Consider the following 16,727-nt stretch of genomic DNA (forward strand, 5'->3'; position numbering starts at 1 on the left):
AAAAATAGAAGTTGTAAAAAAAAAAAAAAAAAAAAAAAAAAAAAAGCCCCCTTAGGAAGTCAAAGCAAAAAGAGATGCACTTAGGCTATAAGAAGGCAGACAAATTATTTTTACATAAAAGTAAAAGAATGTGTATTTCGACAGTGTTTTAAACATTTCAGTATCAACAAAAGTTAGATTGCAGGTTTTTACAATTCTGTTGTTGGTGAACGGGTTCAAAAGAATCGAATCACTGGTATGAATCAAAATCCCTTCCAAGAAAGCACTAGTTCAGGGCTGTCCAAACTCGGTCCTGGAGGGCCGGTGTCCTGCAGTGTTTAGCTCTAACTTGCCTCAACACACCTGACTGGAAATTTCTATGCTTAGTGAGAGCTTGATTAGCTGGTTCAGGTGTGTTTAATTAGGGTTGGAGCTAAACTCTTCAGGACACCGGCCCTCCAGGACCAAACTTGGTCCTGGAGGGCCGGTGTCCTGCAGAGGTTAGCTCCAACCCTAATTAAACACACCTGAAGCAGCTAATCAAGTTCTTACTAGGCATAGAAACTTCCAGTCAGGTGTGTTGAGGCAAGTTGGAGCTAAACTCTGCAGGACACCGGCCCTCCAGGACCGAGTTTGGACAGCCCTGCACTAGTTAGTTAACAGTACAGCTGGTGACGCCATTGACAACCATGCTCGCTCAGTGGTTTGTTTCGGGGTTTCTTTTTAGAAGAACTGAGCTCTCCATCATATGTTAATATTGCGTTTAGATCCGTGTATCACTCAGGTATCACTCTACTTAGACTGTAACAATCAGTGAAAGGACTGAAAGACAGGAAGATAAAACCCATGAACGGCACGAACACCATTAATAAATGAAGACAACGAGAAACCACCTTACCGTTTTCTTAAGAAAGCAAAAACACAATCGTCACTTGAAATTAGTTATTTAGCATTTTTACTTCACTAAAAAAAAAGTAAATGTTGTCGACACATTCACAATTCACCTCCAAAATGATGTTTTCTGCACGCGAGAATCGGTGTCATCGCTTTCAGGCCAACATCTTCAATAAAAGTAAATGTCAGAACTGCTTCAAACCCGTGGATTCGCACAAACTCAGCGAAGCAGATCTGTTTCAGGTGAGGATAATTTCTCAACTTGTTAATTTTTTAAGTTACTTTTATTTTATTTTATTTAGTAGATATCTTTCTCTGTCTCAGACTAAGCCTCTTCAGGTGGGCTGGCTCCTCCTGGCCCCAGAGGACACTGACTTCAGCATTTGTGGCCTCAGGAAACAGGTGATGACACTGGCATTTTCCAGAGATTCTTTCTATCAGATACAGGCCGTTGATATGTAACTATGTTTCAACTCTAGCCTTGATCTTTCTTTGCCATCTCTGTTATAGATATGGCAGAGGAGATATTTTGTGCTTTACGAGCATGGGCTTCTAAGATACTCTCTGGATGAAATGGTGAGGTTTTACATGTTCTTCATGCAGTGTTTCCTAACCTTTTTTTGTCTTATGTACCTGACTATCCCAAGCTTAAGTATCCCCATCATTGACACCAGACCAGAAATGTGTTTATTTGGACTCTTTTCATAATGATTTCCATTTAGCATTATCATTAATAGAGTGCTTTTGAAGACTAACTTCCAGTCTGGCCTACAAAAATACGTCTTCACCTTGGTTTCATTGACAAAAACCCAATAAGATTTTCCATTGACTTTTGGATCGTCCATCAAAAATATATAATTATTAAAATCTTTACCTTCTCTGTGCAATGACAGAGTGACTGTTTTCATCTAGCCAGGTACATTGCCCCAAGGAAGTGTAAATATGTCCCAATGCTGTGAGGTTCTAGACGCTTCATCTCAAACTGGCTTCCAGAACTGTCTGAGGTTGTGCTTCACTGACAGAGACTACTACATCCGAACAGAGAGCACAGACAGCTTCAGCATCAGTAGGTAATACACTCACTGACATGTGGTGTGAACTTGGCCACACATAACACCTATTTTGTCATTAGTTGTTTTTTTTTATCCCAATTGATATACAATCATATGTTGTGATGTAATGGAACAAAAGAGGTGAAGTCAAGTTGATCAATTTCTTGTTTTGTGCCAAAATCTCAGCTCTGTTCACTAGTTCAGCTGAAATCTTCTCTTTCTCTCTGTCTTCAGTCTCATCCCTCTGTTTCTACTTAAGTGTTATAAATCACTAAATCTCAGCAAGGTTGATCTAATCCCTTGAGAGTTTAATAAAAGGTGTCAAGGAGTCTTAGATTAGTGTGTGTTTGTGTTTCTGTCTGTGTTGAGAACACCAGCTTTAGAACTGTTTCTTTTGGGATTGTTCAGGGTTGTTCTTTTATTGCTTGTATTTCTCTGTTTCCTTGCAACTGGAGGTTTTTAGTCTTGAAGCGTGATGTCCAGAAAGCAGAAGTAAGAGAAATCTGAAAGCTTGTTTGAGTTTGCATATGCGTGCAATTTCCCGCCTGGGTCATTTTTGGGGTCTGCTGTGTGTTTGAATTTAAGGTTGTTTGTTTCATTTAGGTGGCAAGAAAATCTGATTGTTTACCCCAAAGCTGCTAAATCAAATCGGAAGAAGAAGGGGAAGGATCCAGACCACCCACCGCAAGTGAGTCTCGTTCATATTTAATGCTATTTCATACAATCATGTTCTGTGACAGGCAATGCCAGTATCCTGTCTAATATCTTTCCAGCATATTTCCTTTGGTAAAATATGAATAAATGGAACATTTAATGTAGTATCCCTAGTACAAATTAATATATATAAAATATATTTATTTCATACTAAGTATAGTTCAAATCTATTAACGTATGTATTAACATATCACTTGAGACTTACTGATATAAAAATTGTAGTTAAACTTAATTTGGAGTACTACTTGTGCACAATGCACATTTAATATTAAGCCTAAAATGTTTTTTAATGTCACTATTGATGAGGATTGTATGATCTTTGAGTAATATCAATATATAATATATAATCGAGTCTTTAAATGCAAGATATTTAAAGTGTTCCTGACATATACTTGCAATAGTTCCACTTTAGCACAATCAAATATACTTCAGTTTATCTTTAGTTGGACAACTTCCACACAACTAAAGTGCATTAAGCACAAAATTAGTTGTTCCAATTTAGCAGACTTTAAGTATAGCAGTTTAGTATACCAAATGTTCAATTGCAGGGTATTTTTATCAAGCACATAAATATGCAATTATATTTGTATACTTGGCATGAAATTAATGTATTTGAAATTCTTTTTAGTATATCTATTTTTATCTAGGGATTCCTGTGGATTTTCAGTTTTTTCCTCAGCGGTTTATCCCAGAATTATATTTTAGCGCAAAAGATTTAGAATCAAAAGATTTGTCTAATTTCCAGTTTGCACATTTTTTGTCTTCTGATTTGTCTATTTAATTTGTGATCTGCAAGGTTTAGATGCACTAAACATATAGCAAGTTTTAGTACTATTGTTCAGCGTTAAATGGATTAGATGTCCATAAAACAGATTAGTAGACTTAAATAAGTGCAAAAAGGGTAGTTAGTTTGTTTTTAGATGGTCACAGTAATGTTAAAAGAACAATGCTGTTTTAGAGTACTGCTCCTTTAAATGTGCTCCTCCTCCACCCCTGTTCTTTACTTTAATTACATTTCTAAGTGCTGTGCCCATCTTTCTGTCCGGTTGATTTACTAATCCCTCTCTATCTCCCTTCTGCATATTCTTTCTGCTGACAGCAGAGCAAATTGATCTAGTGTGTGAAAGTGCCATTCCACTGTGCTGCAACAATTAACGGCATGTACATGAAATGCTGTGTTCCTGTATTTTGTGTGTTTGTTTTTGTGTATTTTGAAGCGTTAGTCAGATAGAAGTTTAATAGAATTAACTTAAGTGATCTGGACAGGATTATTGAGCATCCCCCCTGGGGAGGGTGAAGAGTTTGCAAAGTGGGAGCAGAGTGCAAAAGACGTGTGCTTGTTTGTCAGGCAGGTTGTGTATAGAAAGAGAGGCTTTTCCTATACCACCCGTGCCAATTGGATTTCGCTGGCCGAGCGCTTGTGTGCAGCTTGTCAATCTCTGATTTACTCACCTATATTCTCTCCCTCTCTCTTTCTCTCTCAGCAGACAGCAGAAAATCAAACCTCCAGCAGCAGCAGCAGTAGTAGCAGTGGTGGTGCTGCTGCTAAGAAAAGTAGCACTTCTGGAAATAGTTTCACCAGCAGCATTAAAAGACAAGGCAGCATCAGTTCTAGTAATAATAGTGGCACTAGAGTGTCCATCAGCGACAATGCTGGCACTAGTACCAGCGGTGCCACTAAAGGCAGTAGCAGAAGTAGCATCAGTAGTACTAAAGGGGCCACCAAAAATGACAGAAGAGGTAGCGTGGTGAGCACGGTGGAGGAGGAGCTGGAGGAGGAGTCACTCAGTGGTGAAGTCGGGGTTCCTTCCAGCAATGGTAATGCTTCATCACTCGATACCAAGCTTGGGTCCTCTCTCTCTTCATCGCTCAGTCAGTCCTCTGGCTGCTCTGACACAGACGGTATGACCTCAGACTGGCCTTTGTCTGTGGACTTGTGACTCTTAACTGGATGTACTTGTTTATGGTTGTAGTAGTTACTGATTTGTCAGCTTAGGAAATAAAGGTAGGTAGTAGCTAAGAATATTGTTAATTTTTCTAGTAAAGAATTCGGAGTAGTTTGTAAGAAAATGTAAGTTCTGTCCTCGTTCTAAACCTGTGAAACATGTGATCAGTTCGTTTTTTGAGTGATATTTTTTAACGAATCTGTCAATCAGGTTTACAAAACCAGCTCTAATGATTCTTTTATAAATTTGACATCTGATGACTTCTGTTTGAAGGACAATGAGGGCAGATTTTAATCTGTTTCTCACCCAAAGCTTTATTCATACAGATCTTTGGGCGACTTTTACAATACTTTTATGTTATTTATAAAACGTAAAGGCTCCATTATTCATTTACTGGAGTTGCATGAACCTTAGTCAGGGTAGCGCCATATACAAATTTGGACAGTAATGAAAATAAGGTTGTGAGAGATTACGTACAGTGTGTTCAAAGAATTGCACTGTTTTAACAACATGGCAGTTGTTCAGCTGACAAAACATTTTTTTTTAACTTTTTTAAGCAAAAACTCCTTAAGTTAAAACTCCATAAAAACTTTTAAGTTTCATTATGGCATCTGCTCTTTAGAAGGTTTTGTTTCCATGGAAGAAAGTCATAAGAGGTAAAGCGTAAATGATGACAGAACTATATTTTTGTGTGAAATGTCAAACAATGTTTACATTTATGCTATTCTGCACATTACACTTTTTACTAGGCATGACAAATATATATTACTGCTTAAGTCCCCCCTCCCCCCAGGTTCAGCCCATTACTTTGCTTTGATTTGCTCTCTCAGGTACTAAGAATCAATTGGGCACTGAAAGCGGCAATTCGTCTCTGGAGAAGACAAGTCCAAGTGTTGTGGATGCACAAGCACACACTGACCCCAGGTGTGACCGTGTTTCTGTTTCTTCACCTGCCGCACGTCTGTGTATGTTTCCTACCTCAATGTCCCTTGGCCCCTCCCCCTTCCCTCCACCAACTAATCACAATTCACAGGGGGCATGTGGGGTTGATCCTGAAGATGTGGTGGGTTTCTCTTGGGAGAGAAGCTTGGAGTCCAATGGGGAGAGGCAGTCACACACATCTATGACACACACACTCAAGCATGAATCACCCAGCCCAAGAAGAAAAGTACACCAGCTGTTTGGAAATCGGCATAGGTAAGACAGGTTCATTTTGCTTCTGATTCCCTTTTACACCAATTGTACAAAGTTGGTTTTTATGTGTAATGTTTGTGGCTCCCTCTAGTGTTCATGTTTTTGCCATTCCTTCGACAGCGTCAAAAGCACTCTTCTCTGCTTGTCTTTCGGGAGACTTCATCCATCTCCATCAGTCAAATCAAACCGGGCTGCTTGCATTCCCATTTGCCATTTTCGTCCAAATATATTCACGTTATGTTTGTCAAAATTATAGTGTCTTTAAATGTTAAAATGATTGGCAGCACTGCATTGATGCTCCTCAAACAAATGTTTGCAGTTTGTTTAAACAGTTTTGTAGATCATTTCAGTTTTAGGTGTTCTGTGTATTTTCTGTATATATCTTTATGAAACCAGTATAATGTGTGCATACTGAATTCCAAATGGCCTGTTTCGGTCTTACCCTTTCCTGTCTCTGTTTTTTTTTTTATTTACATTCAGAACTTTAGATTTTTTGAGGTTTTGTAGAGCTCAAAGTTGAATCTAAAACTGATAGACACTGTCTTTTATATGTTTGCATGCTTGTTTCTAGGAGATCTCAGGGAGCTGTTCAACAAGAGGGTTCATTTCTGGATACCGAGCTTCCCCCCTCAACCTTCACTACTTCCTCTACTGAACAAAATGACCATAAGACAACTGTCAGTACATCTCAGGATTCCTTCCCTAATGCTATTCCTGATCACTCACAACATTTGATGTCATGTAGTCTCCGCTCCAAATCACTGGAGTGCAGACCGCTTGATTCCACGCCCACAGTAAGTACAGTACAACCAATACAAATAAGAATGATTCTAATGTGTATTTGTATTATGGCTGTAAATTGATTATACATTTAAATCCAACAAATTGGGATGTGGGATGTGGCGTCAAATTTATCAAATTAATCACAATTGATCATTCATATCACATGTCATTGCTACAGTAATGCTCTTTTCCACTCAGCCTGACCTCCTTAATTTCAAAAAGGGATGGATGTCTAGACTGGGAGAAGATGGAAAGGTGATTTTGAGATTTGAGTGCATGATCTCCGTATAGTTGTTCATGATTGTTTCTGTGTGAAGTGGTCTGATGTTCTCTGTCTCTAGTGGCAGAAACACTGGTTTGTTCTTACGGACCAGACTTTGAGATTCTATCGTGACTCTGCAGCAGAAGAGGTAAAGTGATTTGTGATGTTCAGTCTATAAAGAATCATCTTAAAAATTGATTTGCCATTTTCAGTTAAGAGGTCTTTCTGTGTTTTGTGTCTTAGGCAGCTGATGTGGATGGTGAGATCAACTTGTCTACTTGCTATGATGTTACAGATTTCCCTGTACAAAGGAACTATGGATTTCAGATTCATGTGAGTGTATATTAGCTAAACTTTAAGCTTATGTATTTGTCTGTTGAATTGCCTTTATTCATCACTCTTTTCATGCAGACAAAGAATGGAGTCTTCACCCTCTGTGCAATGACTTATGGGATACGACGCAACTGGGTCCAGGCAGTAATGAAAAACATTCATCGCACCGTTGCCCCTGATGTCACATGGTACAACATCAAAACTAGCTGCCATTCCCAAAAATATATTTATCCACTACGCATATTTCATACATACAAAGCCTAATACATTTATTGCTGTATTTTTCTCACAAAACAGCATCACGTGTTAGTGGGTTGACTCTTTCACTCTGCTTTTTATCTTTTTCCCTATGCTGTACAAGGAAAAATCCTGCTATAAAACCCAGGTTTGAATGTGTTTTCATGACCATGAGTGTTTCTTTTAATTTAAATGAAGTGTATGGTAAAACGCACACAACTACAATATCAGAAATATAATTGAAATAACTTAATCATAGCCACTTCTGTTCTTCCCTTAGTTCAATTCCTCAAAAGGTGCCAATGACTAGTGCACATGCTCGTACAAGCTCCTCTCAATGCAGTACAGTTCCCCAGGAGGCAGAGCAAAGGAGTCGCATCCGTGAGCGCCGTAGAGAGGGGCGTTACAAAACCTTTGATTGGGCAGAATTAAGTTGTAAACAGCACAAAGAGGAGTTGTCAAATGATCCATCCGGAAGGCAGTGGAACCACAACAGTGAGCGCTCGGTGCCTCCTGCACCTGCATCATCCCCTGAAGAGCAGATAACACGTTCGGCCTCTGAGGCATCAGAGAATGAATATCTTCAGAAAAAAATAATCTCACAGAGGCAAAGCTTAAATATCATGTCAGCTGATATACCATCGAATTTATCACTTATGGCAGTGTCCAGTCGCACCTCCCCAGAATCGATCAGCCCAGACAGCTTAGAGGTTGATGCAGGAACCGTATATGTCCACTGTGATGGCCGTGGTGAACTACAGGAAGCTAAACCCAAAGAAGAAAAGCAGGTAGCGTAACAAGCAAATATGGTTGTGGTGTTCCAATGTCTACATACTTAATTCAAATGCACTATTTACATATAATTGGTCAGGGTTTTAAACAAAGTCTCACAATTCATTACAGGTTGATCGCTCCACATCTCCATTGCCAGTCGCCTTCTCTTCATCTTCAGCGCAGACAGAATGGCAGTGGGATGTGGAGCTTCAGAGCCTGCGTAGAGAATTGAAGGCTGAGCACGAGAGGAATCAGACTCAAGAAAGGGAGTTAAGACTCAGTGAGGCCCGACTCCAAGCTGAGTTTAATGACAGCAAGGAATGTCTTCAGAGGACAGAGTTAAAGATTCAAGAGGCAGAAACTCTTCTGAAGGAGCATGAGGAGGTGCTGGAGAGTCTGCGTGGACGGTTGGAGGAGGTAACAGGTCGTCTTAAAGCAACCGAAGAGGCACAAGCTTTGAAAGAGGTCAGGCTACAGAGGCACCTGCGCCTCCTGCAAGAGAGCCAGGAACGAGAAAGGAGGAGCTTCAGTGACAGCCTTGACCAATCAGAACAGCGATCGAAGGAACTGCAGGAGCGTCTGAGGCAGAAAGAGGCTGAGCTGCAGAAAAGCCCAACAGGGGACGTTACTGATGAACTTCTGCGAAGGTGCCAGGAGCTACAAAACCAGCTGGAAGAGTCAGACAGTGAGGTCTGTCGTCTGCAGGCACGCCTCCAAACCGAAGAGACTCTTTATTATGACATGGAGCATGATTATGAAAGAGCTTGTGAGGAGATACAGAGTTTGCGAGGTGCTCTGCTAGATATAGAGTTTGCGAGGTGCTCTGCTGGACTGCGAGAGGGTAAGTGAGGAGCGCTTTCAAACCCAGCTGGTGCAGCAACAGCAAGAGTTAGACAGGAAGGAACGAGAACTACAGGAAGTGCTTCTTAAGATGGCCATCCTGGGCAGTAGTTTAGAGGAGACCGAACAAAGGCTCAAGGAAGCTCAAACCCATTCTTCTGAAGCTAATGTTCTCTGTGAGGCATTGATTGAGCCACAACAATGCAGACAGAAAGGGCAGAGTGATTCGGAAATGCAACCTACTACTCAGGGAGACGAGTCACATAGAGTGATCTCCGTGATCCAGGCAATAGAGCGCAAGTTATGTGACACTGAAGAGCGACTCCGGGAGCTTACCATGCATCTTCAGCAACTGCAACAACTCAACACTGGACCGCATGCACTCAATGATTCTTGGTGCTCACACAGTTCCCTCCAGAATCCGGAGGGTCGACTCTCTGTGGATGCTCTACAAAGTTTTACTGAAGCTTTGCATAGCCTGCAGGGAACAGCTTTAGACAGAACCTCAGACAAAGCTAAAATCTCCCTTTATGATGATGGAAAACCTGGAAGCTGGAGGGTGGTTGGCGAGAGTTCAGGGAGAAATCAAGCTCTAGAGATGGCCAGAAGAGTTTTGTCACTGGAGGCACTGATTATCCAAAGGACTGCCTCTGCACTTGAGCATCCCAGCTCAAAGTTGCTTAATAAATTGTCAGAGGTGCATGTCCAGGTGCTTAGGATGGCTCAAGGAGGCAGTCATAATGGGGCTGTAGAACCTAGTTACTCCCAGATCTTCTTGGACCCTCTTGATCAAGAGCTGGTAGACAGTACGCTGAGTGAAAGTGCAATCCATAGACTGTGTGTAAGAGCAGAGATGACATACCTCATACATACTCTCTGTACTCATCCTTCACAGGAGCAAAAGGGATCTGAGCTTTTTTATGTCTTGCCTTGGCCAGAAAGTTCCTCATCTGGAACCAAAATGGAAAACTGTTCAAAGCAGGGGTCCAGACTTGCTGACATTAGCCCGCCAGAACTTGCACCTTACAGTGAACAAATGGATGACGAACTGGCAACCGATCTTCTCCTTGAGGGCTCCGAGGTACAGCTTGCTTGCAGAAAGAGTCTGGTGGCAGAGCTCCGTGCTCAGGCCCAGTCACTGCAGAACCTCTCAACACAGCTACAGTCTAATGTTAGAGAGGACGACCTTCCTGGTGAACTACCCTCAGCCATCCTGAGGGCTGCAATTTGTCAAGCCACTTTGGCATACATGGCCTGTCGTCTCCGTTTGGCCCTGCAGCAAGAGATGAGTGCCCTACGCAAACAGAGAGAGCAGGCTGAGTGCGAGTGTCATGCCGTGTGTCGTAGCATGGAGACTCTTTTCCAGGAACAGACGGAGCGCTACGAAGAGAAGCTGCGCGAGGAGCGTGTTGTTGTCGAAAAGGCAGAGCAGGAGCGTGTTTCGGCGGAGACCAATGCTCAATTGAGGATGGAAGAAGCCAAAAAATTGCATTTGGAGTTTGAGGAGAAGCTCCAAGAGCTCCAGAAAATCCATGAAGAGGAGATGAGCCGTCTCCACGAATATTACGTTCAAAACTTGTCAAGGCCAAAAGCTGCAACTCTCCCAGAACTAGAGGAGAATGAAGAGACTGAGCAGGTGACTGCTCTGCAAGACCGAATCAGAGAGCTTGAGACGAAGGTGACTTGTTTGAGGGCAGATCTTAGTAACCAGGATGTCAAAGCCTTCCAGCTTGACCTGGAAACCATCAAGGTATGCACAGTCTTCTTGTTACAGCGTGAGATTAACATGTAATTATACACAAAGATGAAGGTACGCCATGTCTTTGTGTGTCTTAGGCCACGTATGAGCATGGTTTCAGCATTATGGAAGACAGCCACCAGCGAGTGATTGAGGAGATGCAGAGGCAGCATCAGAAAGAGGTGGAGAGACTGACAGAGGAGCGAGAAAGAGTACTGCAGGAAGAGACGAATGCCACCATTGCAGGTGCTACTCTCAACACAAGCTCCCATTCACAAGACTATGCAAATACTTTTCATTGTAAACCTTTAAAATGTACACTCTTGATCTTTTGCAATGCTGTGAAAGTGAATAGGAAACAGTGACAGCTGTGGTCACCATTAACTGTTATTGTGAGAAAAAGGGCAGCTTGGACATTCTGCTAAGTAACTACTTATGGGTTCCTTGTAAGAATTCAAATAGATTTGTAAGTCATGAGGTTGAGAAAATTATGACAATTTTAATTTTTTGGGTGAACTGTCCCTTCAAGCACTCATACAGTACATGGGGTTTGTTCCAAATTTGTGCTACTCTCTTGTATTTAACTATGTATAAAAGCATCTGCTAAATGAATACATGTAAATTTGTTCTCTGCATGCTTAGACATACAAATGATGATCTAGCATCTCTGCTTCTTGGTCTTGATAGTTCTGTCTGACCAGTTTTTAATATTATTTGTTGTTTTCCAGCCATTGAGGCTATGAGGAAAGCTCATAAAGAGGAAATGGACAAGACACAGAAAGCCCTGCCAAATGGAGCCAATGTGGACATCCGACAGCTTCGTGCACAATACAAGTGCGTGTGATATGTCTGTCAGTACTCTGAGAACTGACAGCCACAACATCAAAAATCAATTTATGGTTGCAGAACTATATATTAACCATATACCTCTTTGTGCATTTTCTGCAGTGAGGAGCTGGAAACATTGCACAGGGAGCTGGAAGTGTTGTCAGAGCAGTATTCTCAGAGATGCCTGGAAAATACACATTTGAATCGGACTGTAGAAACAGAAAGGGAAGCATTGAGTACAACACTGAGAGAGAACCAGGAACTTCGCATTCACAACCAGGTACGTGCACGTGCACACAAAAATGTGCATATTCACACAGCCAAAGCTTTACTGCTTATCTTACATATGTATCACATATTTTTCTAAGGAATTAAATGAGTGTTTGGCTGCTGAATTATCCCTGATGCATTCACGCATGAATGGGGAGGTGAAACATTCCCAATCTTCTCAGGAGAAAGACGTGTATCAGCTGGAGGTAAAACTTGACACCCTTTCATATGGCAAAGTGCACAAATTTGACTTGTACTACTAAAATTAGCAGGGGATAGTTGACTGAACCCAGATTAAAGTTACCTGCACTCTTAGTTGAGTACATTTAATCAGCTTCCACAAAAGAAGCCTTCATGGGTTTTATTACTACTCAGATGAGATTATGTCCGAGGTATATTCCATCAAAGGTGCTATAAAGTATACATGTGTAAAAACAGATGTGCTCTGTCTCATTCTTTGATGCTGTAGGTAAATCTCAGAGTAAAGGAATCAGAGATTAAGTGTCTGAAACAGGAGATCAACTCACTTAAACTGGAACTGCAGGCAGGAAATACGGTAACACCTTTTTCAATTAAAACATATTAATAATTGAATATTGAGTAATTTTGTAGTCAATTAATCCAAAAAGATGTAATTATTATTATAAGTAAAAAATTATAAATGTGACAAATTTGTGTTACATTGTTTTATTCACAAATGTTAACCATAACCGTTTCCAAAAAAGCTAATTCAACCAATGCTTACATAGAGAATTCACTTCCACTTCAAAGTTAAGTTTTTGTCACGAGTTTTTCTGTATTTCTATTTAAAATGTTATGTTTTTAGTATTTTAAAGAGCTAGACTCTGAGTTGATTGCTTCAGAAGTCAAAACTCAAAGTGACTTCAGTAAACTGAGGATGGTGCCAGCAAGACAACAGAGTTTAAAATATGGTAAGCAAATCTACAAGAACAGACACGTTACTGCGAAGGCAAACAGATTAAGTGCATAAGCATGCACTTATTCAGAATTTGTAAATGCCTGTTGCAGATCTGATGAAATCCAAGAGCAACCTGGACTTCCCAAAGGACCATGCTACACTTGCACAACCTGTCAGATCCAAGGTGGGATCATCTGTGCCATTACATGGTACAAAATTCTGAAGTTCCCTAAAATTTAAGCTTTCTCACTATCTCTCATTTTATTCTTAGAGTCTTAAAGATGGACTCACTGTTCTGGAGAGGATGAAGCTTTTTGAATTAACCAGCACGCAAAAGATTTGAGTGTGTCTGTGTGATAGAGAGAAAGAAAGATAAGCATTTTAATGTCTTATGTGGGTTAAATTATTTAAATGTATATCTTTATAACACAATGAATTCTAACTATACCTTTAGTCACAGGTGAGTGAGTGAGTGAGTGTGTGTGTGTGTACGTCAGTCATTTTAATTGTTGTTTCGATGCCTGATTGAGCATCAGTTCGATTTGCTTCATCTCTAATTATGAATAAAGTCAAGCTTTTACAATCTTTAAGTTTTTCTTTGTGTAACTTTTCAACCCATATGTGCAGATTTTAAATACTGCGTACTGGATTAGCAATTTTATCACTATTCATCCCTTGTCAAAAAATCCTAAAGGATTCCAATAAGAAAATTGTACAGAATTCTAATTAGAATTTCTATCATATTTTGGAACCATTCCTATACGATTCCTATCTAGGACTTCCTGTACAAAGGACGTTGTTCTTATCCTGTTCATTTTCTTTGCAGTAGCTTGTTTGCTGAGACGATGTTCATTAAAGGGAATGATTTAATTAGGATGCCAGTGGATCTCAGAAAAAAAAAAGTCCTATTAGAATCTCATTGAAATGGTTCCAAATTATAATAAAAATTCTAATTAGAACAATATTCTTACTGGAATCCTTTAGGATTTTTTGATAAGGCAGATTCTTTTTAATCTTAAAGGTATCTGATAAACAGTTCTAAACTGTAAATGACACAGTATCTTGCTTTTACCAAGCTTTTCCTGACTTTTTTTCACAGCACTTATAAAAAAAGTGCTACTTCGCATTTGCTTCTTACTAAAATCAACGTGATGTCACTTGGCTACTACAAATCTCTGTAGTGCCCTTTTAACCACTAGATGTCGTGCTTCGTCTGGAGACCAGCCGGCCCGCCTCAGTACAAAGTTGCCAGTGCAAAAAATCTTTACCTGCTTCTTTTCTGCTTAATGTTAATAATGAGATGCCACTGTTCATATTTTTGGAGATTTAAGGAGTCCTGTTTGACCCAGGTATTTAATACGTTTCATTATGTGCTACTGAGTGCAAAAGCGTCGAAAGCATTTAGCCAAAAAAACAATTAACCGATAGCATCTGAACATGAGGACGGGTAGCTGTTTCCCTCATTTAAGACGGGCTCCATATCGTTTCACATCCTTTATGAGTCTTGAAATGTTTTGCTAGCTTATACGTCTCAGTAAAGCTGTGTTTTCATGTCTGGGGTCTGTGTATAAGCTACAGAGAGGGGAGCGCGGCAGGTGTGTGCGCTTGCTAATTAAATTTCTGACGGCTTCTTTGTCAGTAATTACTTATGAATAATGCATGTTGCTTTGAAACGATGATTTCTTCATTATGTTAAATTTTCAAAACACTGATTAATTAAAAAAATGACAATCCCCTAATTCTCTCTCTTCTCTCTCTAACCAAAAGTGTGTGTACGAGTGTCCATCCTGTTCAGCTCGTTTCAGAGCATTTGTGTTACCTTGGAAACATATTTACATATGCAGCTCTCAGCTCCTCCACCTGAACCATATTTACATCGTTTTACAGGAAGGGTAAGAGAAGTCCTGTTTTATAACAGGTAAATTGATATCTTGGGGGGAAAACCCTTGTCAAGTACTGACTTGTACTAATCTCACTGACGGAATGGTCCCATGAGGCCATGTTAGGGATGCAAAGCTTACCTTTGTTCTGTGCATTTTGTTTGAATAACTTTTTTTATTTCATGTCTGTCAACTCTTTTTAGTCTGGCCAGATGTTAGAGCAAAGAAGCAAAAAAAGGAGGTTCTTCTCAGCATAGAGAAGTCCGCACTCTTGTAGTAGTTATAAGTGGAACATTTTCTTCTTTCTGTCTGGCTCTTAGAAAACTTATGTATGCATATTACAAATATACCTTTTAAACTGTAGACAATGAATATATAATGCAATAATGGGTTGGTTATGTAATATCGCAGGGTATATAAATAAGTAGACCAAAATATCTTCAGTCAGCCAGCATGAGAAAACCCGTTTAATAAACATGCTATCAGTTGGTTCTCACTAGGGAGCCAAAGCATGAGTTAAAATTATTTAAGTTCTATTACAATAATCGAAATTAAATGCTAAGTGCTAATAAATATGAATAAGATGTATATTTAAAAAATGTTATTTAAAAAAAAAAAGTTTTATTACTTTTATTATAACAAAAATTTTTCCCCAAAGATTACACAGTTCTTGAAACTTATGGAGTAATTAATTCATGTATTGACATTCCAAGTTTATGTTAATAAACAAACATTTTTGGAAAACAAGCATATTTAGAGCATTTTATCGTATTTAGAGTAAAATATACCAGTGGATATATTATAGCCTAATCTATATGAGGTCTCTATTATGAAAGGAAAAATAAGCGTGTGTTTTGTGTTTGTGCTGTGTGCAAAGCAAAGAGGGAGGGTCATGAAATGGAGAATTTGGTTTCTGTATCAGTAGCATGTCAGTAAACGTCACACAACACACATATACACACAGTACAGGAATCACATAATTTAATACTTCATAATTTAAGAATTCATGCAGTTGAAGGTGAGATTTGATACAGATCACTGGTTGTAAAATGCACCGTTTTCCTGGAACTCAGTGGTGTATATATCCTCATGCTTTCACACTCTTTCATCCAGCTACACAAAGTGACATAACTTCTCAGGTTTAATACTTTTCCGGTTTAATTTTAGAATGTAAATTCCCTGATTGTGCAGTTCTGATTGATTAAGGTGCACTTCTGGATTCTATTGCTGAGAAGAAATCTTGTCTGCGTCATAGTGTGCTCTTTTTCTGTGATGTGCTTGTTGATCGTTTTGTCTTTCCAAAAGTCTTGGGCTCAATATCAAAACTTAATGTTCAAATTAAGTAGTTTTAAAACAATAATGTCAAACCATGAGTACTCGGAACTAGATTTGAAATCCTTACATTGTTGCCATTTTCATGGATTACATAAGGAGTGCTCGAGTAGACGTGCAAATGCTGAATCCGCGGTTCCATGTTCCCCTCCTTGTTTTGTTATATTTGGCATTAATTACCAGCCTTCTCAGAAGGCAAATGTACATGATCTCTTTGACCTTTGTATGTGACAAGTATTCTCAAAGCTTTTAGGCTTGAACCTATAGGGCACACATGCTTCTGGTTCCCATAGTTATAATGTACTAACAGAGAGACGGCAATTAGAGACATTCCCTGGGGTGGAACACAAAGCACAGACGTTGACCGGTGATACTGGGGCGTGTGGACTTCCTCTCCCTCCCACTGGCCATAGGAACAGAGTATGTAGCCTATACTGGATGTTCCCTTAATTAAGTCTTTACCATTGCAATCCATAATTCTTATGTTGTTTAAAGATCAAATGTTGATTGTCAATTGGCATTTGCTTTGTATTGAATGGAATTTTGAATTTACATTATTATTCAACTGCATTTATTGTTAATTAATGGAACATTGTTGCACAATAAATATGTGTAATTTTAAGGTGCATGGTGGTGCAACAGTGGAACACCAGAGAAACAAATCTATAGATAGGCCTATACGTCCAGTAATTATAGATAGACTGTTTCCGTGGTTACATTTGTCACCATGGTTTTGTATTATGATTCTCTTC

General features: G+C 39.6%; 1 protein-coding gene across 1 annotated transcript; it reads left to right on the forward strand.

Moving 5' to 3' along the window:
- Nucleotides 1–2,283: 2,283 nt before the first annotated feature.
- Nucleotides 2,284–13,276, forward strand: LOC107690309 (myosin-11-like). Its single transcript, XM_016488613.1, is given in 21 exon segments — nucleotides 2,284–2,417; nucleotides 2,529–2,613; nucleotides 4,124–4,541; nucleotides 5,416–5,509; nucleotides 6,351–6,573; nucleotides 6,761–6,817; nucleotides 6,904–6,972; nucleotides 7,068–7,157; nucleotides 7,236–7,345; nucleotides 7,519–7,542; nucleotides 7,675–8,182; nucleotides 8,298–8,948; nucleotides 8,950–10,758; nucleotides 10,845–10,992; nucleotides 11,475–11,580; nucleotides 11,695–11,854; nucleotides 11,943–12,050; nucleotides 12,314–12,400; nucleotides 12,671–12,776; nucleotides 12,874–12,947; nucleotides 13,035–13,276. Coding segments are annotated over 21 exon segments (5,016 nt in total). The 5' UTR covers nucleotides 2,284–2,400; the 3' UTR covers nucleotides 13,107–13,276.
- Nucleotides 13,277–16,727: the final 3,451 nt, after the last annotated feature.

This window comes from Sinocyclocheilus anshuiensis, unplaced genomic scaffold (assembly GCF_001515605.1).
Source record: "Sinocyclocheilus anshuiensis isolate Anshui unplaced genomic scaffold, SAMN03320099.WGS_v1.1 scaffold461, whole genome shotgun sequence".
NCBI lineage: Eukaryota > Metazoa > Chordata > Actinopteri > Cypriniformes > Cyprinidae > Sinocyclocheilus > Sinocyclocheilus anshuiensis.